This window comes from Leucoraja erinacea, chromosome 31, assembly GCF_028641065.1.
Source record: "Leucoraja erinacea ecotype New England chromosome 31, Leri_hhj_1, whole genome shotgun sequence".
In the NCBI taxonomy this organism is placed as follows: domain Eukaryota; kingdom Metazoa; phylum Chordata; class Chondrichthyes; order Rajiformes; family Rajidae; genus Leucoraja; species Leucoraja erinaceus.
Window position 1 is genome coordinate 3,058,202 of NC_073407.1, and position 25,994 is coordinate 3,084,195.

At 43.5% G+C, this 25,994-nt stretch overlaps 1 protein-coding gene across 8 annotated transcripts in view; it reads left to right on the top strand.

Annotated features, from left to right (window-relative positions):
* LOC129711830 (disabled homolog 2-interacting protein-like) overlaps positions 1–25,994 on the top strand; it is a 625,376-nt gene that overhangs the window by 562,589 nt on the left and 36,793 nt on the right. For 7 of the 8 annotated variants that reach the window (XM_055659772.1, XM_055659775.1, XM_055659774.1 and 4 more), the window contains 3 exons: positions 6,532–6,733; positions 10,200–10,381; positions 13,692–14,568. In XM_055659772.1, coding sequence (XP_055515747.1) covers positions 6,532–6,733; positions 10,200–10,381; positions 13,692–14,568 — 1,261 coding nt within the window. The remainder of the gene's footprint in view (positions 1–6,531; positions 6,734–10,199; positions 10,382–13,691; positions 14,569–25,994) is intronic. The other variant, XM_055659773.1, reaches the window with a different exon arrangement.

Genomic DNA, 25,994 nt, shown 5'->3' on the forward strand with positions numbered 1-25,994 from the left:
CTCGCGCGCACACACACACACACACATGCATACACACGCGCGCACACACACACACACGGACGCATACACGCACGCACACACACAAACATGCACGCACACACGCACACATATGTGCATGCATATATGAACATGTGCACTGTCATGGTAAGCCAGACATAAACATTCTTTATCTGATATGCCTGTGTACCCTTGCTGAATTTACCCTGTTATCTTGGATCTTAGACCTTAGATCAGTCGCCACTTACAATAAAGCTCTAATAACCTGGCCTAGCAGATCTACCAGACTGTTATATCTATTAATACTCCAGCATTTTTAAATCATTTTTTATATGTTACATATAATACATTTTTCCAGTGACCCAGGTGAGTTTTAAGAGAGTTTGGGAACTAGAACCCAGTGAGTAGAAAGGTTGCACAACAGATAAACTAGATACTGAACCATTGGTGTTTCTGGACAGTAGATTATAGGGGGTTTTCAGTATGCTATAACTACTTATTTGGAGATTAGAGGGACGGATCAAAGTGCAGCTTTTGGAAAATTCTGATTCTGCACTAGGAATATAGTCCTGTGGGTTTAAACCCATTCTACTGCAGATAGGTTTAACCTTGGAGTTGTATCCATGGGAAATTTGCTGCGTTATGATCCCTTTGGTAAGAACAAAAAAATTATAGCATTGGTTTTTCAGAGTTAGGGATTGCAAAAGAAAATAATAACCCATAGCAGGAGTGAGCCATGGAATGAAAGGGCCTGTTCCGCTTAGGCTATTTTTAGGCGACTGTCATAGCCGTAGCAGGTCGCTGACAAACCGGCGACTGGACCCTCCTTCGTCATAACATTTGAAATAGAATCATTACTTTAACAACAAAAAAAAACGAAGTCAGCACCGGCGACAAGCTACGTCACCTGGCGACAACTTACGTTAACCTGGCGACAACTACAACAGCACCTCTGTCTGGAGAAGTCATTGGCGTCAAAACCACTGTCGCTGACTGTCTCCGAAACAGGTTGAAAATCCAGCGGCGACCAGAAAGACGCTACGACTCTTTGGGTGACTGAGGAGACGACTCACAACCATACAGGCGACACCCCGGCGACCATGTGGCGACAGTCGCTTAAAAAAAATAGCCTAAATGGGACAAGCCCTTAAATCTGCTCCACCATTCCACAGGACCATGGCTGTTATCCTGGCCTCAGCTCCACTTTATTACCTGTATCCCATAATCTATGACACCCCTATAGACCAAAAAATCTCAGCCTTAAATATGTACAATGATTTAGATCCCAACACTTTCTTTCCAATTTTTATTTGGAATGGTGCATGTCTAATGGCCCTTAAACATTTTAATACCATTGAAAGGTCAACCACATTGATTGGACTTGAGTTACACCTCCGATGACAGATTTCCTACCTTGAAAATGTTCAAATATATATATTTACATATATATATATATATATCCTAGACTAAGTGGGACACGTTGGGTCCCATGTTCACACGGGAGGGCTGGTCCCCTAACGCAATATTCCACCTCCCCACCAATTCCAATATTGGTGGCCAGTGTGGGGGGGGTGGGGGGGCTTTCTGGAGCGCTAGTTTGGTTATTGTGGGCTGAAGGGACTGGTTTCCAGAGGACATTATGTGCCGAATGGATTCTTGGGTTGGCGGCACAGTCACTCAAGCCTGTTGTGCTGGCAGCTCACCCACTCACGGCTGGTGGGCTAGCAGTTGACTCACGGCTATTCCTTGAAATTCCAGTTCAAGCAGGGTGCAAGGCCACCAAATTCAAGTGCAGTTTCTTACCACTCCAAGCAGGGTGCAAGGCCACCAAATTCACGTGCAGTTTCATACCATTTCAAGCAGGGTGCAAGGCGACTTAAGATAGCTAGTCGTGACCTTTTCCTACTCCATCTTGCAGAGACTGAGCCAGGCCCACGCTTCTGGGTTTTATAGTTCCTCCCACCAGAAGGGGCGTGGCCTCCATAGCATGATTGACAGGAGAGCAAATCTCAAACACTTTTGAACACTAATAACTCTTTTATTTTTCATCGATGGGAAAAATCCTGGGCTCCTGATGAGCAGAGGCGGACTCAGAGTAAGATGGCCAAAAATCACAGCCATATGTGGTGCCGTTTTTTCTAAAATCAATATTAAACGCAAACAGGAAGTAGTCAAGATTAGACTTTTAATTATTTTGAAGGCAAGGCAACTTTAATTAGGCAAGGCACCTTTAGCATTTCCAAACCATAGGCAACACAGCTTTAGCATTTCCAAACCAAAGGCAATACAGCTTTAGCATTTCCAAACCAAAGGCAACGCAGATTTAGCATTTACAAACCAACGGCAACACAGCTTTAGCATTTCCAAACCAAAGGCAATACAGCTTTAGCATTTACAAACCAAAGGCAATACAGCTTTAGCATTTACAAACCAAAGGTAATACAGCTTTAGCATTTACAAACCAAAGGCAACTCAGCTTTAGCATTTACAAACTATATTTTCAAACCACATTAAGGGCAATGACAGGTCAGTAAAACCACTCACAGTTTAGTAGACATGTGTGCAGTGTTATTCACAGCTCAGACTGAGAGACGTGACCCCTCTCTCTCCCCCATCTTGCAGAGACTGACTGAGGCACTCAACACTTCCAGGTTTTATAGTCCCTCTGGAAGGGGCTTGGCCTTCAGGAGAGAGAATCTCAACATTTTTTAAACACTAATAACTCTTTTATTTTTCATCGATGGGAAAAATCCTCTTGTCCTGCACAGCGGAGGGGGACTGAGTAAGATGGCCAAAAATCACAGCCATCATAAACCCATCATAAATCGAAAATATCATAATACATTTAATACACCAAAGTGACCATCACCAGAATGTTCAGGGTTGGACTGCCAGGCGCTTGTGGACTGCCAGGCACTTCAGAACAACAGGAAGTGGTCAAGATCAGACGTTTAGTAATATAAATATATGACTTTTTTTGTTTTAAAATTCTACAACATTAAGTTTACATTCCACAGCTCCCGTGGTGAGATTTTAACCATCTGGCTTTATTATTAGTCCAAGTCTCTGATTACTCGGCTGGTAATTTAACCATTCTATCATCTCCTCCACGCTATTTGCAGCAGCGAATCCCAATAATTCATGACCCCCGAGTACATCAAAGACTGCATCAGGGCTGCCTCCTGCCTGCTTGCAGAACACAGTCACTTCACTACTAACTTCCACACTGCCACCCTATATGTACCAGTGAACAACATCATTCAATATCAGCAAATCCAGTACATAGCCCAAAGTATTCACTGAAATGTTTTAATCCAAATGAAAATATTTGCACTGAATCTAAACAACTCACCTGGACCATCTCTTGACACCTCTCTCCCCTTTCTCAATCTCTCTGTCCCATCGCAGGGGACAGATTAACGACTGACGTCTATTCTAAACTTACTGACTCCCACAGTTATCTGGACTACATGTCCTTCCACCCTGCCTCTTGCAAGTACACTCTTCCCTACTGTCAATTCTTCCATCTTCATTGCATCTGCTCCCAAGATGAAACTTTCCATTCTTGGACATCCAAGATGTCCTCTTTTTTTAGTAAACGTGGTTTCCCTTCTTCTGTCATAGACGGAACCCTCACCCTCACTATTTTATGTCCTGTAGTTCTGCACTTGTTCCCCCTCTTCCCAGACAGAACAAGGACATAATTCCCCTGGTCCTCACCCTTCACACCACCAGCCTCCACATCCAACGCATCATACTCCAACATTGTCAATCTTCCCATCCCCACCCCTTCCCACCTTCAGCAGAGACCACTCCCTCCACAACTCCTTTGTTTGCTCATCCCTTCCCACCCAAACCACCTCCTCACTAGATACTTTCCCCTGCAACCGCAGGAGATGTAACTCCTGTCCCTATACCTTCTAACTCGCCTCCCTCCAGGGACCCCAGCAGTTTTTCCAGGTGAGACTGGTTCACATGCACCTCCTCTAACCTCATCTACTGTATTTGATGTTCCTGATGTGGCCTGTAAATTGGTGAGATCAATCTTGGATTCAACAACCATTTCACTGAACACCTGCATTTGGTTCACCATGGCCAACTGGATCTCCTGGTTGCTAATCATTTTAACTCTGTATCTCACACTGACCTTTCTGTCCTTGGCTGCCTTCATTGCCAGAGTGAGACCACACACAAACTGGAGGAACAGCACCTCCCCCATTTCTCCCACACAACCCTGCCTTCCCCCTTCCCCTTTGCCCCATCTGGACTCCCACTATTTCTCCCCGCCACTCTGCACCCCTGCAATTTCCTCACTCTGGCTTTACAATCTGCAACTCTTCAAACCTGTCTCACACCTGGGGCTGCCAACTGTCCCGTATTAGCCAGGACATCCCGCAATTGGTTTGTCCCATGCGGGACCGCCCTTGTCCCATATTTGACTGCTACTACCAGGTGCTCCTCAACTTATGATGGGGTTACGTTCTGAAAAATCCATCATAAATAGAAAATATAAGTGAAAAATGCATTTAATACAACAAAGCGACCATCACCAGAGTGTTCAGGGTTGGATCGCCAGCCGCTTGTGGATTTTCATTCTCCTGGTTAGTTTCCCCCCTCCTCTTCAGTCCTCTGGCTCTGGGAGTGTTTTTAATTTCCATGTTTTAATTATGAAATCTCTTTGGCGTCTCTCAATCATCCACCCCATCCCCACTCCCACCACCGCCCCTGTTGGATCGGAGCGCTCACCAATTCCCTGAGCACCGACGACCCTTAAATCTCCAGAGTGCTGGACCCCGCAGGAGCAAACACATGGCGAATTGTCACAGCAGGTAGCAGCTCTGTGATTCCATCTACCGGCTAATTAGATCTGTTGCCGTTCGATGTCCATCGCGTCACCTGCAAGATTGCTCACAAGTCCTTCCCTCCTTATTTCCTCGCACTTCCTCACCCGAGATGGTTCACTTCATCCCGGGTGAGCCCCATACCCACATCGCTGCGGCACAACACCTTTCGTCCATTATTTGGGAGTGAGAAGGTTGGCAACCCTACTCACACCTTCCTTTCTGATCTTTGTTCCCACCATCTGCTCACCTCCACCCCTCCTCCCCCCCACCCCACCCCACTTGCCCATGTCAACCTATTATTACTGGCCCTCCCCCCAATATGATCAGTCTGAAGATGGGTCGCGACCCAAAACATCAACCATCCATAGGTACACAAAATTGCTGGAGAAACTCAGCGGGGGCAGCAGCATCTATGGAGCGAAGTAAATAGCTGACGTTTCGGGCCGAAACCCTTCTTCAGACTGGCGTCTGAAGAAGGGTTTTGGCCCGAAACATTGCCTATTTACTTCGCTCCATAGATGCTGCTGCATCCGCCGAGTTTCTCCAGCAATTTTGTGTACCTTCGATCTTCCAGCATCTGCAGTTCCTTCTTGAACATCAACCATCCATGTTTTCCAGGGATGTTGCCTGACTCACTGAGTTACTCCAGCACTCTGTGTCCTCCTGTTCTAAGTGTCCCTTGCACTGTATGTACCAGTGAACAACATCATTTCAATATCAGCAAATTCAGTGCATGGCTCAAAATATTCCGTATTCTAAATATTTTCATGTTTTAATCAAAATGAAAATATTTTCAATGAATCTAAACAATGTATGGATACCATTAATAAAACCAAAACATAAAATGTAAATTAAAAAAAGCTGCAGATGCTGGAAATTTGAAACAAAATCATTGGTATTAATCAGCAGGTTAGGAACAAGGCAGTGACCATTTTAATTCAAAGACCCTTCATTAGAACTGGGAAAGAGAGAAATGTTGCTTTTAAATTGCCACTTAAAACCAATATTTTTCTTTTCCCAGTTCTAATGAAGGGAGTTAAGGCTGAAAGGTTGACTATCTGTTTCCTGATCTACTATTTCCAGCATCTGTCCATTTCAGAGGGAAACAATGACCCTTAATGAGACCATCAAAGCATTGTTCTGGTCTGTAAATGTGGAATCTGCTGAGACTTGGAACAGTTTCTTTGTTTGATAATGGCTATTGATAATCCATGATGCTTTTATCCTGATGGAAAATAACTCGGGTGTGTCTCAATGATCTTTGAAGCTTTATCTCATGCTCTCTGCTGTAATCTTATCGTTAGTTAGAACTAGTCTTTTGAAGTCTTCCCACATCATTTGCAAAAATCCAGACTAAACTATTAGTTTCTATCAGTTCCAGATAAAAATGGTCACAGTTGGAAAGGATTTTTGTGGACTTAAAGAAGCATTGGATAGAAAATAGAAACCTGCACATGTATTTAGTTACCAGCTGTTTATTAAGCACTTCTAAATTAAGGTCTAAATTAAACATTTGGTTCGATTCAGGATCTGAAGTTTATAAATTTTTTTGGTAAACTAAACTTCCGTAAAGCAAATTGAGTTCCAAATCGCTGGATTTTGAATTGAATGTAACATCATGTATGTAACTGCCATTGTTGAGATTTACTGAATAATAATTACAATTTTGACGTTGATGTTTTAAAAACAGGTTTGGTAGCAAAGAGGAATATATGTCTTTCATGAATCAGTTCCTTGAGCATGAATGGACCAACATGCAACGATTCCTGCTGGAAATCTCCAACCCAGAAACCATTTCAAATGCAGCAGGATTTGAAGGCTACATTGACCTGGGCCGTGAACTCTCCACTCTACATTCGCTGCTCTGGGAAGTGGTTTCGCAGATGGAACAGGTGTACTTTCATACCAATATTTAAATCCCATTGTTGTTTTCGCTTGATCAGTTCAAAAATAACAAAGCACCTGAGATTGGAGAGGGATGGAATGGTGGTGTAGCAGTAGACTAGATGTCTCGCAGCGCCAGAGACACTGATTTGATCCTGACCAAGGGTGCTGTCTGTACGGAGTTTGTACGTTCTCCCCGTGATCTGCGAGGGCTTTCTCCAGATGCTCCGGTTTCCTCCCACACTCAAATGTTTGAAGGTTAATTGGCTTTGGTAAAATGGTAAATTGTCCCCAGTGTGTAGGATAGTGTTAGTGTGCGGGGATCGCTGGTCGGTGCAGATTCGGTGGGCCGAAGGGGCTGTTTCTGCGCTGTATCTCTAAACTAAACTAAACCTAAGATTGGTATAGTATTTAGTCCTAACCTTTAATTTGGTCTGTGTTATTTTATATGGCACGAGACTAAATGGGACCCGTTGGGTCCCAGTCACACGGGAGGCCTGGTCCCCCCAACGCAACCAATTCCCCAACGCAATATTCCAACACTCACCCATAGACCAGAGCATGGTGTAGGGGAAGGGGGGGTGAGCGGTGGAGGGGTGTGGGGGGGGGGTGGGGTGGGGGGGGGAAAGGGGGGGGGTGGGGGGGGGGCAGGTGTGGGGGAAGGGGGTGTGGGGAAGGGGTGGATGGAGGGGGGTGTGGGGGGGGGGGGGTGGGGGGGGGGGGGGGGTGGTGGAAGGGGGTGTAAGGGGTGGTGTGGGGGTAGGCGGGGAGTGTGTGGGGGAAAAGGGTCGGGGTGGGGGAAGGGGGGGGTAGGGGGGGGGGGGGGTCGCAGCAGGGGCACTCTGTTCAGGGCACCTTCAGTGTGGGAAGAGTAGTTCCAGTCGAACTCAGACTTCACTCAGGGTTCCGGTTAACTTCACAGGGGGTGTTGGTCGCTGCTCTCTGCCCGCACACTGCTCACGGACTCAGTCCCGCCTCCGGAGATTTATTCTCCGCGGGTGCCGGAAGGGGCGTTACCTTCATGTTGACAGATAGGCGAGAAGACCAATCTGATGATCATATGATTTTTTTAAACCTTCATAACTTTTCTAATATTTCACCGATCGGAACAAAACTTGGTGCGCTTAGAGCATAAGGCAGCAAAAAAATCCTAGCGATATAGGTTTTGTTTTTGCACCAATTAAAAAAAAAAAAACGCAAACCGAAGAGGACAAGGTGAGAGTTTTAGTAATGGTCTAGATCAGATACATGCTCTCTGGCATGTTTTTGCTTAAGCAATTAAAGTTACAGATTATCTCATATTCATATTGATAGCTTATACTTTGAACTAAAATGACACAAAATGTTGGTGTAACTCAGCATCTCTGGAGAATAAGGACAGTTGACGTTTCAGGGCGGGACCCTTCACCCATTGCAGTAAGGGGGAAAAATCTGGAAGAGAGGTAGAGATGGGACAAAAGGTAGTTGGTTAGTTATCAAAAATTGGTGAATTTGATGTTGATACCATTGGATTGCAAGTGGATATCAGTTGGCTGTTCCTTCAGTTTGAGCATGTTCTCACTCTGGCAATGGAGGTGGCCCAGGCAGAAAGGTCAGTGCGGGAATTGGAAGTTAAAGAGGGAGCTAAAATGGTTAGCAACCTGAAGATCCAGCAGGCCTTGGCGGACCAAGAGAAAGTATTCGGTGAAATGGTTGTGGAGTCTATGCTTCTTCTCGTCAATGTAAAGGAGGCCACGTTGTGAAAACCAAATGAAGAAGGTCGCAACTGGAAGATTCATCAGGCCTTGACACACTGAGTATTGGTATTGGGCAAAACGATCACATTGTCTACGCTTGGTCACGCTGATGTAAATGAGGCCACATCAGAGCTACCTGAGCTTTGAGCTATTTGTTTGTTTCTTTGCACTTTGCACTGTGAAGTGTTTTGGGACGTTTCTACCACATTATAGGCATTGTCAATTAAATATGTTATACACTGCTTGATCTCACAGTATATTTGAGGCAGGGTGTTAGAGTAAATGCTGTCTGGGAATAAAATGGTATGTGGAGATGGTGCTTCAGTGAATCAGTCTGCGTAGATATTTTAACGTTTTATGGTTATAATCACGTAAGTAGAAAACAGTGGGGAAACAAAACTGGAATTGGTCACAAGCTGAGAGTTGCAATCCACAACTGAGGTGTGATAATGCCACTAAACAAGAGGGTGTAATTATACTTCAATGGTGTACTGGTAATTTTCACAACCAGTGGTAACGGAAATTTATACAACTGGCAAGAAGCGGCCAAGGATTAATTATTTTTTCATGTAGTGTTTAAAACATTAATATATAATAGATTTAATCTAGTTGTTGGATGTTGCATTCAGACCAAATCTGTCACAGAACGCACAGTGCTGGAGTAACTCACCAGGTCAGACAGCATCTCCAGAGGACATGGAAGGCAATGTTTCAAGTCAAGACCCTTCTTCAGAAAACTGAAGAAGGGTCTTGACCCAAAATATCACCTATCCATGTCCTCCATAGATGCTGCATGATTTACACAGTTGGCGCAGCACTTTGATTCCAGCATCTGCAGTTCCTTGTGTCTGAAAAATCTGTCCTAGTCTGAGCTGCTAATAAAATGTTGTTGCTGTGAAGTGGCCTAAATTGTTCATGGTTTAACTAAGCCACTGCAGTTCATTTGAGAAGAACTAACAGTCTGTAAGAAATGATGCTTGTTAGATTAACACAATGTATGAAGAATGAGCTAGCAAAGAATGAGCTGTCACTGTGAAGTTGCTTCACGGCAATCATTACTTTACTCTTCAATCTAGTCCTAATTTGAAATAGGCCACTCCTGGAGCTGGAGGCTTTGTTAAACTTTTAATATATAACTGAAGTTATGGTTTATACAGGCATGGGTGAGAATTCAACTTGTACATTTTGGGAAGGTTGTAAAGTGACACTAGAGTTCTCACTTTGTGGAACCAAAGACTACATTACTTTCTGCTCAAATCGTTCACACTTATGTCAATCAATATGGAGAAGGTCTAAACCCAAAATGTCAGGGGGAAGGGGAACGAGAGATATAGATGGTATTTAGAAGAAATGAAGGGAAGACATGCAAAAAGCACCGATAATCAACGAAATGTGGAGCCCACAATGGTCCATTGTTGGTTGTGGGATAGATGACGAGTAAACAGAGGAACTCCACAGGATGACAGTAAAACTAGTATGATGACTAGTGTGGGGGAAGGTCAGAGCGAGGAGATGCAAGGGTTACCGAAGTATCATCTATATCCCTCGTTCCCCTTTCCCCTGGCACCCAGACTGAAGAAGGGTCTCGACCTGAGACATCACCTATTCATTTTCTCCAGAGATGCTGCCTGACCCGCTGAGTTACTCCAGCATTCTGTGTCTTATCTTCGGTTTAAACCAGCATCTGCAATTCCTCCCTACATACTAAATAACTTATTTGTATTTGTCTGTTCTTCAGGCAACTGCAGCAAAGCTCGGCCCCTTGCCCCGCATCTTAAGAGACGTCAATACAGTGCTGACCAATCCAGGAGCTGTACCTGTGGCATCAGCCTCCGAGCCGAGCACCTCCACGCCGAATCCCGCGAACAGCAGCCTATCGTCAGGGCTGCAGAAGATGGTGATCGATAATGATCTTAGTGGGTGAGTCAAAACATTATCACATGTTGTTGTAGCTGTCGTTTTATCCGCTTCATGTCCAGGTGAATAAATCCCATTGAAGTTAACCTGAGCAGTTCCATCACCTAAACTAAATCACAGAACAAAGTGTAGATTGGAATCAAACAATGTGATTAACATTGACAATAACATTTTAATTTGCTTTCTATAAATTGCTATCTCTGGGAAAATGGAAGGATGATACTGTTTTAAAAACTGTACCCAGACTGTACAGTGGTGTATTATTTCCTAATGACTCCTCATATTTTAAAACATCATAAGATTTATGTCCCGTAGACTTTTAAAAGTTCAACCTTTTATGATCAAGTCTGCCACATGCACTGTAGGCAGGCAGGTAAAGCCTATAAAAACCGGCATTAAATACATTTTATTGCTTTATAAATGTATATTTGACACAATCTTAAGAAGTATTAGCTAATAATAAATACATTAAAGTATTCAACAGATCTGTGAGTGTTTGAATAAAGAACAGGCTAGTTAATATTTCAGATGCAGGCTTAGATTTTAACCTGCCTTTTATGTGCAATTATTCACCTGCTGAGTATTCACAGCAATCTTTGTCACTTCAGGTTTTCTTTCATTCATCTATAACTCTGCCTACCACTTCTAATTTAATCAACGTAAGATCTATTTATTATCTGCACTCTCCTGACAAACCAAACTTATCACTTAATTAAATGGGGCATAAAAGCCTTCAATCATCAGAAATGTAACAAATGAATGTCTTTGACAAGAACTAACGCACTTCAAATCTGTGCAGCTGTAAAAAAAAATCTCAAAAGGCAGGAGCAATGTGAAAGTAAATGCCTTCAACCGAATCAAGTACTTGTACCTTGCATTGAAGCATATACTAGGACAGAGGAATCCAAAAAATAGAAATGTAGAGAAACCAGAAGATATGTTTCATAATCCCATTATTTAGTAAGCACCATCTGTTCATTTACTGCTAGAGCTATGCTTGACATTTGCCCATTGTTAGTGTTGGAATAAATGGGTGAGAATATATATAAATTTTAACTCGACCACTAAATTAGAGAACATTTTTTTTAATCGTTTGCAAATTTCTAACAGCATGGAATTATGGTTCGCCCATGAGATATTTTCTGCTTACTTTCCAAACATTTTATAACCACTGTGGAGTGCAAACATCTAGAAATCTTTCAGAGGCAGTAGTGTGTACTATTAAAATTCTAAATTGGTCTGCACGGATTATAATAATAATAATAATACATTTTATTTATGGGCGCCTTTCAAGAGTCTCAAGGACACCTTACAAAAATTTAGCAGGTAGAGGAAAAACATGTAAGGGGAATGAAATAAATAGTAGAGACATGACTAGTACACAAAGTAAATACAGAATTCAGTACAAAACACAGTATGAGGCAATTAATGCACAGATGAAAAGGGACGGCACGTGGGGCTAAGGATAGGCAGAGGTGAAGAGATGGGTCTTGAGGCGGGACTGGAAGATGGTGAGGGACATGGAATAGCGGAGACAAATCCACTGAAAAACGTATAGATTTATGGAGTTCATATGATAGTGCAATTGAGATGGAACACTCATGATGGACTGGTTAGTTTGTTTTACTTTTGCAATAACTATTTCCAAATATTCCTGTGTGGTGCTGGCTGGGTAGAGGGCGGTCATGGTGGCGCAGCGGTAGAGTTGCTGCTTTACAGCGAATACAGAGCCGGAGACCCGGGTTCGATCCCGACTACGGGTGATGTCTGTACGGAGTTTGTACGTTCTCCCCGTGACCTGCGTGGGTTTTTCTCCAAGATCTTCGGTTTCCTCCCACACTCCAAAGACATACAGCTGTGTAGGTTAATTGGCTTGGTGTATGTAAAATTGTCCCTAGTGTGTGTAGGATAGTGTTAATGTGCTGGGATCAGTGGTCGGCGTGGGCTGAAGGGCCTGTTTCCGCACTGTATCTCTAAAACTGAAAATTAAAAACTAAAACTAAAGGATAGGGCAAGCATTTGTGGGCATTGTGATATTTCACCTGGATTTACTGATTTTGTTAAAATTAGGTTTTGTATCTTTATGTATTTATTCTGTTAATTCAATATATTTGCAGTGTTGAGCAGGGACTTACAACAATTTGAAAGTAATATATAGTTCAAATGTTTCACCAATTAATTACAAACAGATCAGCAAATAGAATGTTACTTATTAATCCTTTCAGGACAACTTTTAGCTATGTATCCAATTTAGCTGATGGGTTAAACTATAAATGTCTGATCTCCTCCCTTGCTCCAAGAAGGGTTCTTAGGGTTATCTAGCCCATGACAGGCCAAGAATGTGAGGGTTGGTGTATGAGTGGCCCCTGTTCACCAGAGTTAAGGGTGAGGTTTGATCAGGATGGCTGCACCTATGGAGGTACATGGTCATGATTGGATGCAGTACTTTTGGTTGATTAACCATGTAGGTGGATACTCACCAGTCCTGACTGTACAAGTCAGATGCCAGCGTATGATTACTCCCCGTGGCATTCTACAACAAACTGATGTGGAGCACAGGGCAAGACACTTAGCCAAAGGAATTTAAGAAGGAACTGCAGATGCTGGAAAATCGAAGGGCTGGAGAAACTCAGCGGGTGCAGCAGCATCTATGGAGCGAAGGAAATAGGCAACGTTTCGGGCTTTCAGCGTTTCTAGACTTCTGTCTAGCCAAAGGAATTATTGTGGCCACAATTGAATTGCCAATTGGGGGACACGGTGGCACAATTGCTGCCTTACAGCTCCAGAGACCCGGGTTTGATCCTGATTACGGGTGCTGTCTGTACAGAGTTTGTACGTTCTCCCCGTGACCTGTGTGGGTTTTCTCCGGGATCCCCGGTTTCAGCCCACACTCCAAGTTTAGTAGGTTAATTGGCTTGGTTTAATTGGTAATTGTAGTCAAAGTCAAATAACGTAGTCAATTGCAGAGAAGGACTGCTGTTGTAGGTTTCCTGACAGTCACCTGTTCACATGCTTTTGGAAGTAGTTCTTTGTATGATGACTAAAATGTAATCTGCTTTTTGGTATAAGGTTAAAGAGATAAATCCATTGAAAATGCTTAGTGTTTTAGAGTTTATATAGTAATGCATTTGAGAGAAAATCATCGTTATGTGTTTGTTTATTTGCTTCGCTGTTTAGGGAATCTTAAAAATGTTCATTTTTTAAAAACTGATTAGGCAATGTAGATTAGATGATTAAAATAATTAAAGTCAATCATGTTGATGAATTATTTGGTGAGACTCTGGAATTTCTATCTGATTTCTTCCCCTTTCAGTTTATTAGACTGTACAAGGTTACCTTCTCCTACCCCAGAAAACAAGGACTTGTTTTTTGTCACAAGGTCCTCTGCTGTCCAGCCATCTCCAGCTCGCAGCTCCAGCTATTCTGAGGCCAATGAACCTGATCAACAAATTCCAAATGGCAATAAGAGTGTCTCAATGGTTGACTTGCAAGACAATCGCAGTTTGGAGAGTACAACAAACATTCCCCCTCCGGGTGATTACCTCAACGACAGCCAGGGATCGAGTGGGCAGGTCCAGACAACGTGGCAGACGAGAGCACTGCAGAACGTAGCTCCGGGTGGTCCCGGCCCTGTGCACATAGGCCGAAAGCCTGGACAAAGCGCTGGCACCCCCAACGCTGACGGTGCACCGGGAAGACCTCAGCTCTTGGCACCATTATCTTTCCAAAACCCAGTGTACCAGATGGCAGCAGGAATACCAGTCTCACCTCGTGGGGTAGCCGACTCTGGATCGGAGTGTCACAGCTCCATTAGCTCACATAGTAACAACGAGGATCTGGCCGCCAACAAGCCGCCGTTCCACGTCCACACGGGCACGGAGGACTTTGCCAGGCGCACCGGTGAATTCACACGAAGGCAGCTTTCCCTGACCGAGAAAATACCGCTGGCGTCAGTGCCCCGGCAGAACAGTGCTGGCCCACAGAGGCGAATAGATCAGCCCCCACCCGCTGCACGAGGTAGGACACCGCCCGCCTTGTTGTACAACACCGCTCAGTATCCCAGGCCTTCCAGCGGAGGTGTGATGCAGTCGGCGTCAGAGTGGCCAAGCACGGGCACCAAGCTCCGACAGCAGTCGTCCTCCTCCAAAGGAGACAGTCCGGAAACAAAGCAACGTACAATGCACAAGCAGGTGAGTTCCTCTCTCCATCATTGATGCACTACACAACTCCACACCTTTCACTGCTCCAATACAAAATGAAGAAGGCATAGTTTTTGAGAGAGTACAGAAATTAAATCTGAATTATTATCCTTGGAGTTATTAAGGGATGTCAAAAGATGTTGTGTGAATATTTTGGGAGAATGTTGGGAAAGGAATATAAACAATAAACTGTGATGTTGAACGCAAATGCACTAAAGGAATTATTCTGGCCACAATTGAAGCCACAACTTCTGTAATTTCCAACATAGATGCAAAATGCTGGAGTAACTCAGCAGGACAGGCAGCATCTCAATTGAGAATGAATGGATGATGTTTCGGGTTGATATCCTTCTTCAGACCCGAAAAGTTACCCATTCCTTCTTTCCAAAGAGGAAGAAAGATTCCAAGGGGAGTAAGGGGCGACCGTGGCTGACAAAGGATGTGAGGGACAGTATAAAAATAAAAGAGAAGAAATTTAACGTAACAAAGATGAGTGGGAAGCCAGAGGATTGGGAAACTTTTAAAGAGCAAAAGAAGATAACTAAAAAGGCAATACGGGGAGAAAAGATGAGGTACGAAGGTAAGCCAGCCAAAATATAAAGGAAGACAGTAAAAGCTTCTTTAGGTATGTGAAGAGGAAAAAAATTGTCAAGACCTAAGTTGGACCCTTGAAGACTGAAAAAGATGAATTTATTATGGGGAACAAGGAAATGGCTGATGAGTTGAACAGGTACTTTGGATCCGTCTCCACTAAGGAGGACACAAACAATCTTCCTGATGTACTAGTGGCCAGAGGATCTGGAGTGACGGAGGAACTGAAGGAAATCCACATTATGCAGGAAATGGTGTTGGGTAGACTGATGGAACTGAAAGCTGATAAATCCCCAGGGCCTGATGGTCTGCATCCCAGGGTACTTAAGGAAGTGGCCCTAGAAATCGTGGACACATTGGTGATCATTTTCCAATGTTCTATAGACTCAGGATCAGTTCCTGTGGATTGGTGGGTAGCTAATGTTATCCCACTTTTAAAGAAAGGCGGGAGAGAGAAAACAGGGAATTATAGACCAGTTAGCCTGACATCAGTGGTGGGGAAGATGCTGGAGTCAATTATAAAAGATGAAATAGCGGCACATTTGGATAGCAGTAACAGGATCGGTCTGAGTCAGCATTGATTTACAAAGGGGAAATCCTGCTTGACTAATCTTCTGGAACTAGGAAAATGGACAAGGGAGAGCCAGTGGATGTAGTGTACCTGGACTTTCAGAAAGCATTTGAAAAGGTCCCACGCAGGCGATAAGTGGGCAAAATTAGAGCACATGGTATTGGGGGTAGGGTCCTGACATGGATAGAAAATTGGTTGGCAGACAGGAAACAAAGAGTAGGGATAAACGGGTCCCTTTCAGAATGGCAGGCAACGACTCGTGGGGTACCACAAGGCTCGGTGCTGGGACGCAGCTATTTACATTATACATTAATGATTTAGATGAAGGGTTTAAGAGTAACCTTAGCAAATTTGCAGATGACACAAAGCTGGGTGGCAGTGTGAACTGTGAGGAGAATGCCTTGAGGATGCAGGGTGACTTGAACAGGTTGGGGGAGTGGGCAGATGCAGTTTAATGTGGATAAATGGGAGGTTATTTACTTTGGTAGCAAAAACAGGAAGGCAGATTATTATCTGAATGGTGTCACGTTGGGAAAAGGGGCAGTACAATGAGATCTGGGGGTCCTTGTTCATCAGTCACTGAAAGTAAGCATGAAGGTGCAGCAGGCAGTGAAGAAAGCAAATGGCATGTTAGCCTTCATAACAAGAGGAGTTGAGCATAGAAGCAAAGAGGTCCTTCTGCAGTTGTACAGAGCCTTAGTGAGACCACACCTGGAGTATTGTGTGCAGTTTTGGTCTCCAAATTTGGGGAAGGACATTCTTGCTATTGAGGCAGTGCAGCGTAGGTTCACAAGGTTAATTCCCGGGATAGTGGGACTGTCATATATTGATAGAATAGAGCGGCTGGGCTTGTATACTCTGGAATTTAGAAGGATGGGCTGGGCTGGGCTTGTATACTCTGGAATTTAGACGAATGAGAGGGGATCTGGGGTGATCTTCACGTGGTCCGCCCAGTTTCGACGAATGCAATCAACCTGGCGTGCACAATCAAGTAAGATCAAATAGAACAAGTTGTCCTACAACTTTAGGCTGTGCACGCCATAAGCAAGAAGAAGTAGAAGAAGAGGGGATCTTCTTGAAACATATAAGATTATTAAGGGTTTGGGCATGCTAGAGGCAGGAAACATGTTCCTGATGTTTGGGGAGTCCAGAACCAGGGGCCACAGTTTAAGAATAAGGGATAAGCCATTTGGAACGGAGATGAGGAAAAACTTTTTCACACAGAGAGTTGTGAATCTGTGGAATTCTCTGCCTCAGAAGGCAGTGGAGGCCAATTCTCTGGATGCTTTCAAGAGAGAGTAAGATGGAGCTCTTAAAGATAGCGGAGTCAAGAATTTGGGAAGGAACGGGGTACTGATTGGGGATGATCAGCCATGATCACATTGAATGGCGGTGCTGGCTCGAAGGGCCAAATGGCCTACTCCTGCACCTATTGGCTAATGCCTATTGTCCAGAGATGCTGCCTGTCCCGTTTAGTTACTCCAGCATTTTGTGTCTATCTGCGGGGTAAAACAGTATCTGCAGTTCTTTCCTACACATTCCATAATCTCCAGTTGACCTGTGCCAGAATTTACCTCGTGATTACCACACATCAAATAAGAAGCAACTTAAAAGCAAACTTCTGCCACGGAGTTATGCACTGAATAAATAAATAATGAAATGAATAAAGACACATCCCTTGATATAGTGTGATGGGACATTCACTGACAATATCAAATGATTCATGAAATTGTTTAGTAATAGCAATGTATTGGGATTATTATTCAATATAAATATGTTGTGGAATTTGTGACAGTAGACTAAATGATTCTTTTATATGTTATTCTCAATACTAGTTTTCCAATATCATGCTCTCATCACCAGATTAGATCTAATTTGTATTCACTGCAGGGTGTTCATTTTCTGTGTCATGCTCCATGAGAGGTGCAATAATATTTCATCATTTTACCAGTGATGCCATATACTGGTTGTAACTCGTTTTTGAAACTCTCACTTATTCAAGGTGACCATTATTCAGCGTGAATTACACATTGGATTTGCATTCTAAGGTCTCCGTTCCAACTCATTATGAAGCGAGCAGTCAACTTGGCCTATGTTTGTGCAGGTAGACAAAAATGCTGGAGAAACTCAGCGGGTGCGGCAGCATCTATGGAGCGAAGGAAATAGGCAACGTTTCGGGCCAAAACCCTTCTTCAGACTCTGCCTAGCCTGCTGTTGGCTGGGAGTGCCCACCACAGCCAATGTTGAGATCTGGGTCGAGGCGCACTTCAAGGGCAGCACAGCTTTACCGGGACATACTGTATATAGGGACAAAATAAATAAAGCAGCAGAGGACATTTGACCCTTTGTGCCTGCTCTGCTGTTCATGGCTGATTTTTTTGTACCTCAGCACTTTTCTATATTAACCCCATGACATCTTTAAAAATATATCAATGTCTGTCATGAATGCATTCCACCAAGCCCCCACTGATATATTGGGCTGTGAATTCAAATGTTTCACTCCCCCCCCCCCCTTTGTGTGAAGACATTTCTTTGCATCTCTGCCCTATATGGCTGGCCCCTTGTTATGATCCCTGTCAGCAGACACCCCTGTTCAGGGGAATATCAACACCCTGTCCTCCGTTTCAAGACCTGTGAGTTCAGCTTTCGTTCTTCTAAACTGAAGAGTGCAGGTCCAATCTGCTTAATCTGTTCTCGCTTGACAAACCCACTTCTCATGATTCATTCTGGAGAACCTTTGTTGACCTCTCTATAGCGAGGAGATTTTGCCTTTGCAGGGAGAGCAGACTTGAGCAATGTTTCAGATGTAGTCTTATCAGATCTCAATGTAATTGCAGCCGATATCTTTAATCTTGAACCCAAATCATGTTGCAAGGAAGACTGATACACCATTTGCCTTTCTAATTGCTTAGTGAGCCTGCATATTAACTTGCAGTGATTCTGTGAACAGCACCATCTTCCAGTCTCACACCATTTAAAAACAAACAGTCTCTTTTTTTCACCAAAGAGGATGGCATTTTCATATCTGACACATCTTTGGATATTTCCTTAGGCTGTGTGACCCAATGAAGCTCCTCTGCTGCTCCACACAGCCCGCTCTGCCAAGTAGCCTTGTAGTACTCTCCAGTTAATTCGAATTTAACTATTCTAGGAGTGCTAAATGGTAATGAGATATTACAGGTACATATTTACTAAGTGGCATCATTTTTATAGATATATTATTGATAGGGTGGCCAAGAAGGCTTTTGGCACATTGACCTTCATAAGTCAGGCTATTGAATATCGAAGATAGACACAAAAAGCTGGAGTAACACAGCGGAACAGGCAGCATCTCCAGAGAGAAGGAATGGGTGACGTTTTGGGTCTCGACGTCTCAACCCGAAACATCACCCATTCCTTCTCTCTGGAGATGCTGCCTGTCCCGCTGAGTTACTCCAGCTTTTCGTGTCTATCTTCGGTTTAAACCAGCATCTGCAGTTCCTTCTTATACATATTGAATATCGAAGTTAGGATGTTATGGTACAGTTGTGCAAGATGTTGGTGAATCCACATTTGGAGTATTGTGTTCAGTTTTGGTCACCCTGCTACAGGATGTTGTTAATCTGATGAGACGGCAGATTTACGTGGATGTTGCCAGGACTTTAGGGCCTGAGCTGTAGGGAGAGGTTGTGCAGGCTAGGATCTTACAGAGGTGTATATAATCACAAGGGGAATAGATAGGGTAGATGTACAGAGTATTTTCCAGAGTAGGGTTATTGAGAGGATTAAGGTGCGAGGGAAAATATTTAATAGGAACCTATTAACCAACTTTTTCACGCAGAGGGAGTTGGGTATATGGGGCATCTTGGTTGGCATGGGCATGTTGGGCCGAAGGGCCTATTTCCATCCTGTATGACTATATATTTATGCCTTTCCTCAGTTTAAATTGAACCACATTTCTATTTATTTCTTGTGTTACTATTTTTTTAAATTAAAATTCTGAGCATATCTGCTCAGAAAATATGCTCATTTATCGAGCAAAGATTTCCTATATCACCAAAATGAGTATTAAGAATTTTAGAACTTAATAATCACAACCTGAAACACTCAACTTGCTCTAAGAACAGTTTGAACTTGAAATCATTTTTCGTAATTAGAGGTCACGTTTATGCAAAATTCTTCATTATATAAACAGGAAATTTTGACCAGACTCAAAATGAAACTGAATCATGCATTTGCAAAATAGCAGCCAACTCTTTCACAGTACATCTGGAACTAATGGTTAGTCTGGCTCGACGCCCCTGGAGCAAGGAGTGTGAGGTCTGCTGATGATGAGCAAGGCTGAGGTGCCAGACAGTGACTGTGCTCTGTAGCTAATTCTGTACACCTTGTTTTGGCCGTGTCAACTGTTTAGCGACACAATATGGAAACAGGACCTTCAGCCCACTGGGTCTACGTCGACCAACGATCACCAGTTTTCATTATGATTTCCTGTTTTCTAATCTACTCGCCACACACTAAGGTTTTATAAAAAGAGACCAATTAGTCTACAAACCTGCTTATCTTTGGGATGTGTGAGGAAAACCGGAGCACCTGGAGGTCACAGGAAGAGCGTGCAATCTCCACACAGACAGCACACGAGGTTAGGATCGAACCCGGGTTTCAGTTTATTTTAGTTTTAAAGATACAGTCTGGTAACAGGCCCTTCAGCCCACCGAGTCTGCACCGACCAGCGATCCCCGCACATTAACACTATCCTACACACACTAGGGAGAATGTTACACTTATACCGAGCCAAGTAACCTACAAATATGTACGTCTTTGGAGTGTGGGAGGAAACCGAAGATCTCGGAGAAAACCCATGCAGTCATGGGGAAAATGTACAAACTGCGTACAGCACCCGTTGTCGGTATCGAACCCGGGTCTCTGGCACTGAAAGGCAGCAACTCCACCGCTGTGCTGCCAGCATTGTGTGGCTACTGCTCTATCACTTTGGTACTGAGCTCTGCATTTAACTTTGTCGACCTATATGATACTGTGCAGAGTACTGATATGTTGAAAGCTTTTTCTAAGATCCATGTGGTGAACAGTTTGCAGAACGGAACGCCAGGCTGTTAGTACTAGGAAGAGGAGTGTTGATGAGCCAGGCATTCAGTCGGTTGGCATTTCTGGTGGGAGAGAAAATATTGCCTTGGCTTTCTTCATTTAGATGTCAAGACATACAAATTGGAACAAATGGCCATGTGATTTAACATTTGGCAGCACGGGTTTTGATTTTGGGCGCAAGCTTTTTAAAAATGCACATGGCTGTCCTCATCTCTGATGATCCTTGGAAAAAATTAAGAATGAAACATAATGGTCATATTTACACAAACATTATTTTTAGCCAGTAGCCTGGAGACTTTCATGTCCAATGTTCAGTTCCATCTGCAGCTGCTTAGAAAGCCAGGCAGTGACTTGGCATGTGTTTGCGTGCAACAAGATGGAGACAATGTTCACATATAGACTGATAAGTAGCAAGTAACATTAGTGGTAGGCAGTTACCGTCCCCAGCCTGAGAAATTGTAACCACCCACCCTTGACATCCAAGGATGATATCATCACTGTCAACTAATTAAGGGTCAGTTGACAGACCACCGGCAGACTGAGGAGTTGCATTATGTATCTACAAAATGCATTGCAGTTATGTACCGAGGCAACTTTAGCAACAATTCCAAAAACTCATGACCTCTGTCATAGTCATACTGCGTGGAAACAGGCCAATCGGCACAACTCGTCCATGCTGACCAGATGCTCCATGTAAGATAGCCCCATTTGCCTTCTATCATGAAGAAGGGTAACAGCAACGAGGGCTAAGGAATTGAATTTGGAAGCCCCAAGGCTTCCGTCCAAAGCACACACCATTCTAACTTGAATTACATCACCAACCTTCAGCCTATGTATGGGCTCCATCTTATGTCAGTATATGGCTAGTCACAGATTGCCCAGTTATTTTAATGCTGCATTTTGAAAAGAGCACCAAGAAGTATTTAAATAGGCAACATAACATGTAGTGGCGGCCCAGCCCGGGGAAGGAGCGGCGCCCATGTCGGGGCGGCCTGGCGCGGGGCTGAACGGTACTTAGGTGAGGGCGATCCGGCTCGGGGCTGGAACGGTGCTCCGGTGGCTGGGACGGCGTTCTGGCGGCGGTGACCTGAGTCCGGGGTTCGGCCGCGGGCCAGCGGCTGTGTCAGCTGGACTGGTGGACGGCAGCTTCGACCACCCCGGGCCGCGGTGATTGAGCCGCGGGACTGTTTTGACATCGCCCGGTGGGGTATCGCCGCAGCGCAGAGGGAGAAGAGGAGGGAAGAGACTGCAGACCTAAGACGTTTTGCCTCCATCACAGTGAGGAGGTGCTGGGTGGACTCACTGTGGTGGATGTTAATATGTGTTTATTGGTGTGTTTTATTGTATTGTATGTATGTATGACTGCAGGCACGAAATTTTGTTCAGACTTCGGTCTGAATGACAATAAAGGAAACCCTGTACCCTGTAGTGCCAATGCAATTGGGTCCCAGCCTGTTTTGGATGGGAAGACCAATATATATATCAGATTCCTATACCTACTCCTCCTGAGCATTCAATCAAATTCTGAATCATAGGTTAATGCGCTTCATATTGATTTCTACTCTCACTGCTTAAAATTATCTCGTTTTTCCTAGTATTGGCAAATGAAATACAATTTTCTCATCCACGTTCACCCACAAAAGCATTAGGACAAATAACCGCTGCCTCTAACAGCTCAATTAAACAAAAATGAATGGTTAAAAATATTGCAATTTGTTGCATTTTGAGATAGTCATTTAAAGGTTAAACACGAAGTTTAACGTATTTCATGGAGGAATTATTTTCTATCATTGTAATACAGAGACCCATTCAGCTGAAACAAAAATAATCATTTTACGACAGTACTAATCATGCATGTAGTTCAAGAATAGATGTTCTGACAGCATCTGAGTTTTACCAACTCAGTTTTACCCACTGGCCATTGAGGGAATTATAACAATTTTTAGACTTTCCCAGAATAGGTCACCTTGTCTCCATAGTGATGATATCATTCTGCAATCACCTGCAGCTCGTACCTCTCTCACTGATTTAATGGGCTTTGCTGCAGACAAATAATCGGCACCTCATGTTCAACGTCATTTCTTGCTAATGAAAAATTCTAATGTGATTGAATCTTCATAACTTATTTCCAGGAAAGTCTCGTATTTCAAGCACACATGGGCTATGTTTTCACTTTATTTAGTTTTATGTTCGTAATATGAGTTACATTTTAAATTTTAGTGATGTGAAAGAAATACTAAGTATAATTCCTAAAACAATCATAAGTTTAGATCATACAGTTGTAATCGGAGGATGCATTTTACGAGTAAACTAAATTACGCTATAATAATCAGTCTGTAGAAAATCTGACTGGGGCATAACATTTAAATTAATGACTTTCACTTTGGTGATAATGTCCTGATGAAAGGATGACAGAAATCACAAAATATTGATCAAAAAAGGACAACAAAAAGCTGAATAAATACATAATATCCAAGTAAATGTGATTTTAATCGTAATGCAAAAAACGCAGCTCCTATTGAGTGAAAAATCGTACAGCGCAAAAAGACCCTTTTGCCCACCCTGCCCATACCACCATTAAATGCCCATCTGCACTAATCCCACTTGCCAAAACTCTGTCTCGAGCCCTCTGCATCTTTGCAATAAGCGAGTTCGGTATTCCAAAAAAGCAAGGAATCATGGGATTTGTCAAAGGTCATTCATGATAAGGAAAATGCAAATTAGGCGCTGGCTGTATTAACTGTTTATAAATTCTTATCTTTATTCAGAATTTATGTGTAAAAATATATTTAATCTGAGGAACAGGGGTGCCAGGTAGCAGGAGAGTGGGACTATCCCAACGTTTAATAAACAGTTAGACAGGTGCATGGATAGGACAAGTTTGGAGGGATATGGACCAAACGCAGGCAGGTGGGACTAGTGTAGCTGGGACATGTTGGCCGGTGTGGGGATGTTGGGCTGAAGGGCCTGTTTCCACACTGTATCACTCTATCACTAATTTGTTGAGAGTACAATCAATTATAACAGCACAAAGGACTCTGTGACCTCAAATAATTTTCAACCATTAACCTTTGAATGAAGCAGTAGTATGCAGCTAGATAGAGCAATTTGCCACCAATTAAAATTTGAAACGAGTTCCCAGATAACTAGAATTGTGGTACCAAAAAAGGACAGTTAACAAACCAGTGGCTATCCACAGAGAACGACCAAATCTCTGTATTTGTCAGGTCCAAACGTGCTTGAGGTAGGGTAATGGATACTTGCTTCATCCTTTCATTTGGATGTAGCAAGGCAGAATGAAACACATTAAACGTGAACAAGTATTTTAAAATGTAGAGAAGATAATAATTTAAGATTATTTAGATTTTGCTTTCCAAGCAATCTTTTAAAGATTAATGGGTAGGTGTAAATATATTAATCAATATAATTAAAAGGTGTTTTTGCCAAGATACATTTAAGGTTAACCTGAATTAATCTGTAAATTTCATGCAATCTCCCAGGATTGAAGATGACCTACTTCCACTCTGTGGGCTCTGAGTTGGCTCATGATGCCATTGTGGGAACACAGATGGACCAGCAGTGGAAGGATGGTTTGTGAGGTGATGCACTTCTTTCTCTGCTTTTACAGGGTTCATACATGCTTCCCACATGTGCAGTTGAGGTTCTCACTACCATCCAGAATGCTGCTTTTCCTCTTTGAAGGTTGGGGCCAGGTCCACAGGAGTCGTTGACGAATTTCACTTCTTTAGTCTCTTTTTTGTCCTCCTGGTAATCACCTCCCTCAACAAGTGCTGAATACAATGTCTGTTTCAGTCATCTGTTGGGCAATGCCAACAAGTTAGCCTACCCAAGACATTGACAAATTAGAGCCTTAAATGTGGAAATATTGGTCTTGGAAAGGATATTCTGCTTCTCCATGGATGATTATGTGAAGCAGGGGTTGGTGGTATTTTTCCAGAGTGTTGCAGTTCTTGCTGTAGATGGAACTGCAACTGAGGAAATACATTCTTGCCATAGAGGAAGTACAGAGAAGGTTCACCAGACTGATTCCTGGGATGGCAGGACTTTCATATGAAGAAAGACTGGATAGACTCGGCTTGTACACGCTAGAATTCAGAAGATTGAGGGGGGATCCGATAGAAACTTTCAAAATTCTTAAGGGGTTGGACAGGCTAGATGCAGGAAGATTATTCCAGATGTTGGGGAAGACTAGAACTAGGGGTCACAGTTTAAGGATAAGAGGGAAGTCTTTTAGGACCGAGATGAGAAAATCATTTTTTACACAGAAGGTGGTGAATCTGTGGAATTCTCTGCCACAGAAGGTAGTTGAGGCCAGTTCAATGCCTATTTTTAAGAGTGGAGATTGATGTGATTTTTGATGGCTAAAGGGATCAGGGTATGGAGAGAAGGCAGGCACGGGTTATTGATTGGGGACGATCAGCCATGATCATATCGAATGGCGGTGCAGGCTCGAAGGGCCGAATGGCCTACTCCTGCACCTATTTTCTATGTTTCTATGGAAGGCATTCCATGACAACCGCACTTGGAACTAAGGTCAGTCCAGCAACAGTAGCAGACGCTGAGCTCCAGGACATAATTAACTCATTCAATGAAACGCTATAGAATGGGCCTTAAACATGTGCAACACCAACCTTTCAACTGCCTCCACTGCTCCACACTTCCCTTCCACTAGAAAGGTTTACAGTAAGACTGGTCAGCCTGGATCACTTCCCAGGTGTTCTGAGCTGCTTCCCTGCAAAGGAAGGCACTGACGATGAGATTTACCACTGCCTTCAATGCATGGGCAGAGCACTTGGTCAGTGGAAGAAAAGGATACAGGCACCCCCCAACTTATGTAATGGGTGACTTACGTGAACTCACCCTTGCATGCGCAATACTTGAAGTCCGAATCAGAGCTCCCCCAGTGGTCCCCGTATCGAATAATAATTGTACGTGTGCACAGTAGCACTTCAGTTTCAAACTTGCGTAACATCCGATTTACGGAAGGATCCGCGGGACATAGCCCTTACGTAAGTCAGGGAGCGTCTGTATTGTAATATAAGGAAAGCAGTCCTGGCACTAAAGTGGTGGTCAGCCCTCCTGTATGCATCTGTGTCTGTAAATATTACAGCATTGTGGAGCTGGATCTTTGGATGGACAGCTGGTGGTT